We start from the raw sequence: 12,500 nt of genomic DNA on the forward strand, positions 1-12,500 counted from the left end.
GAAACAAATTTCTTAATATTGTAGTGCGGTACTTGCATGTTTACAAAACATTGTGTATAGAATTCACCTGTGTAATTTGGGAAAACGAAACACTACAATACTATAAAAATACTAGACAAATTGATGCTAATATTCACCCAGTGATAAAGCACAATAATTACAGTGTTAAAACTTTACTCCATTCATAAAAAAAAACACCTGACAGAGCTACAATATTGATAGCACATTACATAACCGGCTATCAATATTTTTAAATAAAGTTATCAGTTAATAAAGAAGTAACTCCCCACTCCCATAATTTTTGCATTTTGCATTAATTTTGTGTTCCTTATTTGCCTAAATTTGCCCTAATGTGTTCAAAACTTGCAACAACATTTTCTAAGCCAGATAAATAATTGCTGTCAACAACTGAAGAGGAAAATACATGTGCAGCATCAATCATGCGGACTTCCACCAAAGCTTTTTCTGGCTGGCAATTCTTCACTTGTAAAAGCTCCATATTATTTAAATCTGGCATTTCGTTATTTAATTCTTGGTCCTTAAGGGAAGCATGAGGAATTGTGCTGTCTTTTCCTTCATATGCTATAAGAATAGAGCTTGCAATAAACTTAAACATTCTCTGGGATTTGAACCATCGTTGTATTTCCCTTAGTTTTGTAATCAGCTCTTCCACTACCCTGTGTTTCAATTCTTTTTTCACACAATCTAAGAAATGCTTAAAACCTGAAAACAAAGAAAGAAATACAAGTAGCTTTATTGAGGCAACATTTCTGTCAGTGTACTGTTGTGGTTGTTTAGTATCATTATTTTTGACCTTTTGATGCTCAAACTGCACCCAGCAGTGTAATGGGTGCTTCCTGTCCCAATAAATGCACCTTTTCAGCAAACTATAATGGGACAGTAAACAAAGACATTGCAGAAAAAAATAACATCTTATTTCAATAGAAATGAGAAGAACCTGATATGCAATAACTGGGGCGTGTTCACTGTCCCTCTTCTCCCTCTGACAACATTGTTTAACCCTTTCACTGCCGAGGGCTCCCCTATTGACGAGTAAAATCATCTGGCGTTAGATAGAGTAAAATCTATAAGTGGCACTATTGGGAGTTAAAGGCTTAACGCACAGTTTGGGGTTTACAGGGCACAAAATTCAACATTGTTTTGGGGGTGGAGGAGAGGGGCAGTGACATAGAATGATCTGCATGGTGTGAAATGTTCCAAGAATTTTAACCTCTGTTGTACAAAGTTCAAGTGTTATCTCCAGACCACAAGCCAATGATAAGGATTGTTTCACTTTACCACAAGAACCACCTTTAACTTCCATTCAGACCCCAAACATTTGAGCTCCAAGATGAGATTGGCCTGGTCTTTGTCAACATTTTCCATCAGCTTAAACCTTTTTCACATCTGTCCCAAGGGTACTGCAAAATCTATCATTTAATGACAAACCTGCTTTTTGTTACCAACATCTGGCCCCCTTGCATAGATAACCGTATCCCTTTGCATTGTGGAAAAATTATTGTACTCTCTTGAGTTCTTTCCTCGAAGAGAAGTTGACTGATAAATTTCATGAATGTTATCTTAAGTTAAAATTGTGTTGTACTTGTTTTTGGTAAAAAGCTAGTGTCTGTTATTGTGTACACACATTATTGTTAATAGTGTGAAAAAGGTGGCTATTAGTCATTGTGGTGGTACATTGTTAATAAAAAATTAAAGGGTATTGTATTGTTTGTCTCATGATGTAGTCACTTGGGTTGTGGACCATGACGTTTTGACCATTTACTCCTGGTCTTCTTCCGACGATGACTGCATTATTGTTGTTATACAGTAACTCACTTTTTTCAGCATCCTCCACTGACGTCATTTTTCTACACCATTCTCGGCTAAAGCGTTCGTTACTGCATGTTTTGGGGTTAAATACCTAAAAGAACCAGTAAGTTTACAAAAGTTAATGATCTAGGTCAAAAACAAAAAAAAGACTTCCAATTTTTTTTTTCAATTATAAGTTTGAAAGCACAAATTAACATATTTTGAAAATATGTTACTACATGTACATAACTTTTACCAATTTTTTTCTGTCATGAATGTTGCTGCAGAATGAGTAAGAAGATTTCAACGGAAGTATCAAAGTTAAGGAGGCTCAAAATACAACATGTAGTTTCTCTTGTTTTCAAACAAACATATTCTGTCCTTAGATACAGTTAGGGTAATCATGTATTCAAGACGAAATTTGGCCAGGTTATTAAGTACCCATCATAGATTTCTCACATCACATTTTCCTCCAAAATAACGTTACCATGGCAACGATATAGGGCATTTCTTTGAGCCTTAAAATCAAGATATATTGTCTTTTGTAAAAATGGGACGATGAAATCTTCCCATTCAGCATTACCAGATAATGTTGGAAATAATCTCTAAAATATATAAAATTCAACAAAATCTGCAGGTAAGTTTTTCAGACAAATCAGTTTTTTTGAAATGTGTCTCCAAATTTTTTTTTTTAACCTACAGAATTTTTTAAATTTGAAAGACAAACGCTTCAAATGAAAAAATTCACCGTCCGGAAGCAGAGATAAAAATGAGTAAGGTTGTGAAATCAGCAAAAATGAGGGGGTTACAAGATCAGCACTTATGCACTTGTCATCGGCTTCCCGAGGGGGGGACCCCAGGCTGATGTGGGGGAATACCGGGACTTCATGGGGACTTTGCAACAAATTTCTGCCCTTGTGGTGGAGGAAATGTGGGGACTTAGATTTTTGAATGCCCACTCTCGGGGAGAATGTGGGGACTTCACTTCTGTTCAACTGAGAGAAGATTGGGAACGATCGATTGTTCGCTCGATCGATGACAAGATGGCGCAGGAGAAGAAGAAAGTATGTTTTAAAATCCATTGTTTTTTGTTTATCAAACAAAAGACCATCCGTCAAAAATTGTGTATATATCATTGTTTATAGAGGTCACTGTTAAAGGTCAACAGGTCGTCTTTTGTTAATGATACAATAGAAGCTGTATCGCTTTAATGAGGTTAAACTTCGTTTAACCAAGTAAACAACTAGGAGCGACTGCAGCCAATTGGTCAGTGGTTTTAGTATACTTGCACAAGCATGGAATTCCTCGTGCTTTGGGCTGTAGGGCTTATTTATCAGTGTGGTGGGAAGTAGGAGCATTGAGCGTGGACCGTTTAGCGGTTTTTGTTCCCTCTCTCCCCACCCTCTGCTTTCCACTGTGTATCAGTGTGACGAGTGCCTGTTTTTCTCGGGGGCGTGGGGGCTCATGGCTGGGTTGTCAGGTTTTGCCAGCCATCGGTGCAGTCTCCATCTTGGAGCAGGCTGCCAATAGTGGAAGCTCCAGGATGTTTTGGGCACCCAACCTCCAAAGAGCGACGATGTTGTTTAATACCGCTTTAATCAACTTGGATCATCTTTCTCAATTGTTCTGTTTTTAAAGGACAACAGTTTTAGAGCTGTATCTATTTATCAATAGTCCCTTTGAGTTGTGTTAAGGTGTATGTTGTTGTTCTGTGATATAGAGTTTGACTGTTGGGTGCTTGGCTTTGCCAAATACTGGGGACTTTGCAAGAAAAAAATCCCCCATGGGTGGGGAAATAAAAGAACTTTGAAATGCACAATTAGCAAAGTCCCCACATCAGCCCGGGCCCCACCCCCCCTCGGGGAAGCCGATGACAAGTGCATTACGCATGCATTACCCACTCATTCACATGCACGCGCGAGTGGAGCTATAAGCCAGTACAAATGGATTTAAGTGACCATCAAACCGTTTGTGTACAATTTTCGTAGTTGTCATAAATAGGAGATGTCTGTTTACATTCCATATATATAGGAATTAGAAGAAAGGTGAGTGAAATTAGCCGAATTTGTTTATTTCTGGTGATCCAGTTTGAATCATCGGCTGATGAGAGCAGTTTTTAGAATTGCATGTGTGGCTTATGCGTGGCCACTCAGCTGAAAACCCTTTCGAGCCTCCTTAAATGCAACAGACATGGAAACTAACGAGAACTTTAGACTGACACTGAAGGGAAAAATGCTTTTCGTATAACTACATGTATTCACTATACAGTAGCACTCAAAAGTAAGTTACCACCCTCTCGCGAGACGAGAGTCTAGTCTCTAGAGACGAGTGTCTTGTCTCACGTTTGGTCAGTGAACACCTACATGTAATTGCAACTTGGTTTATGTACCTAATGATAAGCCAGAAAGTTCTTTTTATTTTTTCCTTTAAAATAATAATATATTTATTATTATCTTCCTGATGTCTGGGAAGCACAAAAGTTTTTATATTAATATTTGGTGAAATGTTTGATTGTCTGTGGCCTTCTATTTAAGAGGCAAAAACTCTTTATAGCAAAACCTGGGTGTATTAATAAGTCGGTGAGAGCTTTAACTTGAACCAATTTTTTGCTGCATTTTCCCATTTTCATTAGGTCAAAAAAAATAGCAGATTTTAACAAATACCGAGAACTACATGTACTTTCAAGCTAAAGAACAATAATCTTAACTCAGGGAAAGGTTTTACGTTATGTCCTTAATTGTGGGGCATTTGTGTTTTCCTGGGATAATTTTTATGATCAAGTAATGAAATGAGAATGACCCAAACGTCATGACAAAACTACCTTTGACTGTATGAAAGAAGAAACATTCATATTACCTACCATGTATCCAAGAATGCTAAATCCAGCAAGCTTTCTAAGTGGCCACTTATCTTTTTTCTTTATAACCCACTCATCAACATCATCTTCCCAAGTAATTCTGCCAATTTTAATGTCCATCACACAGGGATGAACAAACTTGCTTGTAACATTCTCTAATTTTAAATATTTTGATGAATCTAGTTTTGAATGTTAAGGATAAATTTCATTTTCATTTCACTTGTAACTGAAAGGAGAAAGGAAAGCAGAAAGCTTCAACAGCTTATCACTTATAACATGGGAAACAATTAAATATGATAAATGCATAGATAGGACAGTCATTTGACAAGTTATGCAAAGAAAAATGACTTAATCACTTCAAGAAATAGATTTCCTGTTGTTTATTAACCACTAAAGGTTGATAAACGTTAACTGGTCAATGAAATAATATTATTTATGAGACCTAACGTAAAACTTCACAAAAAACAATATGTGCAAGAGTTTCCTTGTGCACAGACATTCCAACCCTTTTGAAGGAAAATAGGGAGTAAGATGCGAGCCTGCAGGGGGTTCTGGGGGTATCCCCCTCAGGTAATTTTGCAAATTCAGTTTCTCTCAAGTGGCATTTCCTGCATTTTGACATCACTTTTGTGGTATTCTGTAAGGTCTACATATTCTTACCAATGCTTGCCCACCATTTTTGGAGCTGTTAAGAATAAGAGATATAAACGATGAAATGATATATATGAAATGGATCATATACAAACTGCGGATATGAAATCATAACTGTGAAGACCATAGCTTCACTTAATAAGGAATATGTAAAGTACTTACTTTGCTAAATGGAGTAATACAACTGGCTTTATGAGTCTGCACAACACAGGGTGTTCAATGGGGAGACTGGGCAAGACATTATATATATTCAGATCGCAAAAAATATACTATGCAATTTGTTTCCTTGTTTTCAAAATTTCATGATAAATTGGGAGAATCTGATAAAAATCGGGAGAGTGGGAGGTAACACATCCAATCAGGAGACTCCCTATGAAACTGAGAGGGTTGGAGTGTCTGACTGCCTAACTTTCCTTCGTTATGTTAAGGAAGCATGGTGGACTGGGGTGAGGATTGCATCTTAAAAAAGACAAGGGAGTGGGGAGACATCAACAGCTTCGATCAGCTACATCAGGATACCCAATTCTATGACTCCATAGTAATGTGGTAAAAATCGTCTCAGCTCCATGACCTCTTCTCTTTGTTCATCATTGCTAAATATGGTTTCATAAAATACAACCTCCCTCTCCCCCTTGGGAGGTTTCTGTACTGGTTTTAACACACAACTTCCATCATCTGTGAGCCTTAAGGGACCATCTAAAACAAAAAAGAAAAAATGTGAAGATGATATTTAATGCCAGGCAGATTGTTTATGAATAAATTTCCAAGGAACTGTGATTTTCGGGAAAAAAGTGTTATTTAATGTCAGTGAACTGGTGTTTTACTGTCATGTCCCAACCAGGAAGATTGGTATGCCCTTGGAATGAAGAATAATATACTTGGTGGTGAGACGTCTTGGTGGCAAGACGAATGGTGCCTTGAGCTCAAACAATCCAATATTTAAGAAACTGGAACAGGAATGATGCAGTGGTCAATGGGCCTTATTCGCGCTGCGGCCATAGACAATAGATTTCATACCCTGAGCCTTCAGATGAAATGTTTAGGAATGAGTTTCAGTGGGGCAAAACAAAAGTTTTCAATCCCTCAGGACTCAACATGGCCACTGTGTGATTGAAGCCCATAGCAATAAACTTAACAGATTTTGGCAACCCCTTACCTATCAACCATCTGTTCCAACAAATATTTACATGTATTCGATCTTTTATTTGTGAGAAGAGAGCAAAGCTTACAACCCTAATTTTTTATTTGGCTTCATTGTCATTCACTAAATTAAACCTACCTTACTTCAGAAGTAAACATAAACAATTGGAGTAGTATGTAAGCAAGCAAATGACTTTTTGTACCAGATGCCAAATTCCTCGGTAGCCTCGCAGCTCCTACAAGGTCTCACCTGATTGGAGACCACCCTTGAGGTTTAACAAAAGAACAAATAACAGAAACAATGGCCCTTTTGTTTTAGGCCTAGTCATTCGGAGGAATTGTTTCTTTTTCGGTACTTTCAACAGGAAAAACCTTCGAGGGCACTAGATAAAGAAAGTTTACTAGTCTATTACAGGAAACTGAAATTAGCATTACTTTGAAAAAAAAAAATTATTTATTTATTTATTTCTGCTCCACAATCGCAGAAAGGAAAAGATTTGACTTTCAAAGCGTGCCTCCTGACTCAAACAAAGGAAATACTTCCGTTGCGTCGATTGCGGATGTAAATCATTGGCTAGCTACACGCTGATTCACACAAAGTAAATAATATCGATCATTGTTTGTGCACAGTACAAATTTTGACCGTGGACTCAATTAGTTTCAAAATGAAATAAGTACAAATCCATTTACGAATAATCAGGTTGTTGGATTTAACCATCTAAGTAAGTTTTCGTGAAAATCGGGCCAAAGGCTGAGCTGATTTAAACGTACCATTAGCATGCCCGGCAACTTGATAAGGATAGTCATCTAAAACATCCGAAGACTCAGCATTTGTTACGTTCATGACATCGAACGACCTCACAAACACAGCATAAGCTAAACAGCACCAGCTGACAACCGAAGCGAAACAAATATTTCGAACGACATGATATCCCCAGGCGTCTCAATCTTCCGACGCCTGGAAATGACTTTCCCCAGGCTTCTCTCCTTCGCGCCTGCGTGTAACCCCGTGACGTCAGCGGATCCACATCCAAAATGTCCTCCGAATTTAGTTAGAGGTGACCGGATATTTATTTTTCGAGAGATTTGTCGCTTGTTCCGCGAATAACTATGGCTTCTAAGTCCAGAGTTAAATCATAGGCTCTAGAGAACTTGCAGAGCACAAGTGTTTCAACATCAAGCCAGTATCCTTCATGTTTAAAACAGAAGAACATGGGGCAATCGTCCCTCGTAATGGTGTCTACATCTTACAAGGGGAAATGTCTCTTGTTGTTGCTGCTTTACGGCGGACTTCTCGGGGCGGATCTCATAGCCATCAGGTAGGGTAGTTTTCTTGTAGAGGGAATATTCTGAAGTCGATTGAACAACTAAGGAACAACTACGTATAAATAAGATTAGTACTTAAATCTGAAACAGCCGTTCTTCTTATTTTTTTTTTGAGTGGCAATCTAACAGTGTTACCGGCGTTCCAGGTTTAAGCATTTATTTCCCTAAATGAATTTATTTTTGCGGTAGGAAAAAATCAATGGACAGTGAGGCAATACTTGATCCAATCACTTGAATCCGGTTTCGGAGCTCTGCCGTGAATCATTGATCTGTGACTCCTTATGCATGAACGTTTTCTGTAGTTTATATATGTAAATATTAAAAGCCGTAATATAGTCATGTAAGGGCGATCAAGACTTGGAGGGTTAATTATTTGGGGAATTATTTTAATTATTTGGCGAAGTTAAACTCATTTACTCATAACCTATAAATGTTAAGCGTTTTAGGTTTCAATTTTTTTCTCTGGAAACAGGGTCACTTTGCAAATAATGATCACAAAATCAATTTACTGTTATTTGCTTAGTTAGTTGGGTTTTTTTTCCTCAAGTTAAAAGTTTTCAATCAGTTTATTTTATTTAATTTTTTTTTGCCTTTAGAATCAAAATTGTAAAAGTTTGAATCGGGAAAAAATTGAAAGTTTTGTAAAATTAATTATAAGCACATCATTTAATACTATTATTGGCTCTAGCCAAGTAACTACTTTGGGAAATACAAAGAAATTTGAGCATTTCACATTGTTATGTTTAGTGCCAAAATGATTTCCTCAAAACCTGTAAGCTACCTGTTTAAACCCTGAAACTTTGCAGTGATTTTAAAGTGATTGGAACTCACAAATGACGCACCTGTCTACCTTACGTGGAATTTGATTTCCGGGGTGAGTGTAGTCCTGTCATCGTCATGTTCAACTGAAAGAGTCCAGTGCAAAGTTTTCATCAGAATCAAGTGAAAAGGTGTTGAAATGAGTTTACTCAGGTTGTCAAAACTTCAGTCACAAAAACTACACTTACTGTAACTCAAAATGGAAGTGAAACATGGAACAGGAGCGGATCCAGGATTTTTCTTAGGAGGGGGTGCACCAATAAGGAATGGGGTAGCTGGCTGGTGCCGTTTTTTTTTTTTTGCCTTCCAGAATACCAGTTGTATTAGAAAGCCACAGGTCATCTTGGGAGGGAGGGATTGTGCACCCCCTAAACCCTCGTGGGCAATGGGTTTATCAGTTTGGTTGATTATGGTCATAAAGAAAGTTGAATGCTGATCTTTCAATTGTTAGCCCTTCAGGGTTCTTAATTGAATTGCAATGTTATGGCTGAACACTTAGCATAGCAATGGCTGTTCAAAATTGTATTGAGAACCCTGCTTTTTGTCAGAGCACTTCGTAGGGCCAATGCCTGAAAATTCAGCTTTCCAGTTTCTTTACAGTGGTCACTTTTAGTTTACCATATCAGCCCAGTTGATTAACCCATTTCAGAGTTACACTCAACTCAGACAGTCAAAATCCATCAAAGTTTCTTCAGTTTCTCTGCTTCAAATTGCATGACTGTCTTATTTTTAGGCTTTCCTGTTACTTTTCAAGTTATATAACCAGTGGTTTCAATAAGTACCAACAGCTGACAAAAAGCGTTGCCTTCTTCTCTCAGAGGAGTCAGCTACATTTTGGCAATGACATAATGAAGTGGTCTAAATGTGGTCATCAATTTTGCTTTTGTGACATTTGGCACTGTCCTATTAAAATCGCATGCCCCCAGACACCCCTAAAGAGAGGGACTGTAGGTGCCCTTGTTGTTATAGGGTCAACTACTCTACTCAAACCAGCGGCTAACTTTAAATATTGGAACCCTGCATAACAACCCTTGGTACTTGATCGGGTCCTTTTTTCAGGTTTGAAAAGTTTTAAATCAAGAAGTATGTTTTACATTGACTTTTAGGATGAAGAACAAGATCCCTTACTGCATGGGTTTGCACAACTTAAAGACCATCTTGTTGCTGTTTCTGGTGAGTATAGCTCTACCCAGAGACTGCTATAAGTTGGTACTTCCTTCCAAAAATTTTAGTGTGGTTTTAGATAGTATGTGAAAGTACCGGATTGGTTAATGAAACTACTGGTCATGGTTATTTTACATGTATGTTATAACATAGATTGCAAGTGCCATGGGAGCAAACCCTAAAGGAGGTGTGAAACTCTCAGAATACTGTTTATATTCTTGAGATTACCAAATTTTCGTAGCAGTAAGATTGAAATCAAAGATTTAAAGAAAATGACACAACTTTTAAATTTACAAGACATGTTTCGGATACTCAGTATGGATACTAAGTATCCGAAACGTGTCTTGTAAATTTAAAACTTGTGTCGTTTTTTTGAAATGTTTGATTCTTGAGATAAACGTATTGGGTGAATGAAATGCCATCAGATCAATTATATATTATTATACTGTTTAGTAAGCAAAATAAGGTGATGTGACTGACTTCTTGTTAGTTTGAAGAATTTGTGCAATTGTCTTGTGTTTTAATTTTTTTTATTACACCACCCATGTCAATATTATTTGGACATCCTTCTGTAATTAAGTAGAACTATTAATTTTTGTATATGGAGTTTGTATAAAATAAACTAGAGAAATCATTGTAAGATTATTATGGTGGTTTGTTGTCTCTGCTGCTATCAAAGAGCAACAAATTTTAGTAATAAGGGTCAAATGCTCAGCTTAATGGTGTGGGTTAAGCACTTATTTCGAATGGTTAGCTTTCATTCATACAGCCGCCAACTGGCACTGTCACACTGAAAGAATTCAGTGGAAAATACTCACCTGACCCCATACTTACCAATGCCCAGAAGGGGAGGACAGGCTGGGAACCAGAATCCGCAAAGATTCGCTTAAGCAACATATCTACAAAGATCAGCTCGAAAATGCCAGCACGAGATGCCACTTAAGTCACAAGACAAGTAAAGGCCCCTGCGGTCACCCCACAGATCACATACGCTTGAGGAGGATACCACTGACTGCATTGGCTTGCAATTTAACTTTGCCTAAATTACATTTAGCCACATTTATTTATTTTGTACTGTTATGATAAATTATAAGTAAACTTTAATTTATCTTGAAAGGAAAGTACTCATTTTGCAAAATGGGCTGTTTACAAGCTGATGTAAAGGAAATATCTTTGGAATAATTGAAAGTAACATTAGTAGCACTGGCTGCACAGTTCTAATCTTGTAAGAGAAATACGTGATTGGATTATTCCAAACTTTGTCACCATTCAGTCGATCTCTATCAAAGAGAGGAATGTTGGAGCTGCCATTGATTGGTGGGCATTTTCTAGGCATGGCTATTGTCAAGTGTGTTAACCACTTTCTGGCTGATTTCTGCATAATTTCTTGAAACCACTTTTTCATACTTGTATCCTCTGTGAGAAATTCGACTGTGTACTTGAGACAAGATTTGAAACAGTGCTTGTTTTGAAACTACTTTCTTGTTGTTTCCTGTGAAGAGTTTGCCGTTGTTGTAAACGGTCCATTTCTTTTGAGTTATCATTTGATAAAAGGATGAAAGGTCCAGTTGCTTCTCTGTGTTCTCTTTCAAGAAATGTGTGGCCTTGTGGTAAAAATCATCTTCTCAATAACATATTTGAATTTATTTGTGAGCCTTTTCAATTCCTCTACATGTATTTCTCTACAGAAACCTATTTCATTTACTCTATTCTGCCATTTTATCACTGCTAAATTTATCACATGAGGCTCTGGTGTCCAAATGTGAATAAATTAAAGTTTGGACCGAGAGTGGCCTGGGATGAATAATGGAATATTTAATGATAAATTATTATGGAGAATTTGCATGAGTTGCTTGTGTGGTCAGGTGGATAAGAGAGTGGGCAGCAGATCCAGAAATAAGGAGTTCAAATTCAAGTTCGGGTGAGTGAAAAGAAAGGTCTTGAGAAGTGTGAAAAGTCTGTGAGAAGTGTTGTAGAGGAAGTGGATATAACGGGTATTCAAGGAGGGGGCTACCTGGAAGGTAAGGGGAGGATAGATGTGTGAAAGAAGGATAGGGTAGGATAGTGGCAATGGGAAAGATCAGGGAGGGGTAGGAGAAATAGAACGGAGGAAGTGAATGACTCGTTCTTTCTCAGATCCCCCAAAAAACCTATCCCCTCTTTTTTAACTACATCCCCCCCCCCCTCAAAAAAAAAAATCTCTTTTTTAGACAGTTGATAAAAATAAACCATTTTGAAATTTTCAAAGTGGTTAAAAACGTTTTGTACTGGTTCAAAACTGGTTGAACCACAACATAAATTATACATTATACATTATATACAAGCAGCTTTCCCAACATGAAACATATTTCCAGTTCATTCACCAAAGTAAAGTCCAGTTAGGCAAGGTCGATACCTTGGTTGGTGAATACCTGGTGTTCATGAGGGCTTGCAGCATAGGGTAGGCTTGGTATACATGTAGGAATGGTGTGATGATGAGACAACTTTCTCTCGACCACCAATATACCAGAAGACGTGGAACCAGGATGAAACTGGCTTGTTTTGGAAAGCCCACTATTACAGTAACAATTAACAAAGCATGGATGCACACTGAAATTATGATTGACATCCTTACAGAACTTAACATCAATTCATACACTGTATGAAAAGTGAGGGTAGAAACATCCTTAAGTTTCTTAATTGATAATGTGCTGTGCCATCTCAGGCACTGGTTTGTTTTCAAATAATATTATTC

At 37.5% G+C, this 12,500-nt stretch overlaps 2 protein-coding genes across 8 annotated transcripts in view; one reads left to right on the forward strand and one right to left on the reverse strand.

The window, feature by feature from the left end:
• The window catches only part of LOC138003306 (inositol polyphosphate multikinase-like), an 8,690-nt gene extending 1,284 nt beyond the window's left edge, over window positions 1–7,406 (reverse strand). The window contains exons 1-5 of the mRNA XM_068849306.1: window positions 7,229–7,406; window positions 5,837–6,013; window positions 4,670–4,845; window positions 1,837–1,921; window positions 1–723 (exon numbers count right to left, since the gene is read on the reverse strand). The exon at window positions 1–723 is cut by the window's left edge and continues 1,284 nt beyond it. Coding sequence (XP_068705407.1) covers window positions 329–723; window positions 1,837–1,921; window positions 4,670–4,845; window positions 5,837–6,013; window positions 7,229–7,301 — 906 coding nt within the window. The 5' untranslated portion in view covers window positions 7,302–7,406 and the 3' untranslated portion in view covers window positions 1–328. The remainder of the gene's footprint in view (window positions 724–1,836; window positions 1,922–4,669; window positions 4,846–5,836; window positions 6,014–7,228) is intronic.
• A 62-nt stretch (window positions 7,407–7,468) lies between these two features.
• LOC138003308 (Golgi-specific brefeldin A-resistance guanine nucleotide exchange factor 1-like) overlaps window positions 7,469–12,500 on the forward strand; it is a 59,276-nt gene continuing 54,244 nt past the window's right edge. For 6 of the 7 annotated variants that reach the window (XR_011123484.1, XR_011123483.1, XR_011123482.1 and 3 more), the window contains exons 1-2: window positions 7,469–7,776; window positions 9,709–9,775. Coding sequence is in view for 2 of the 7 variants with exons in the window: in XM_068849309.1 (XP_068705410.1) it covers window positions 7,651–7,776; window positions 9,709–9,775 (193 nt within the window). In the remaining 5 variants the exon portion in view is untranslated. The remainder of the gene's footprint in view (window positions 7,777–9,708; window positions 9,776–12,500) is intronic. The other variant, XM_068849310.1, reaches the window with a different exon arrangement.

This window comes from Montipora foliosa, chromosome 5 (genome assembly GCF_036669935.1).
Source record: "Montipora foliosa isolate CH-2021 chromosome 5, ASM3666993v2, whole genome shotgun sequence".
Lineage (NCBI taxonomy): Eukaryota > Metazoa > Cnidaria > Anthozoa > Scleractinia > Acroporidae > Montipora > Montipora foliosa.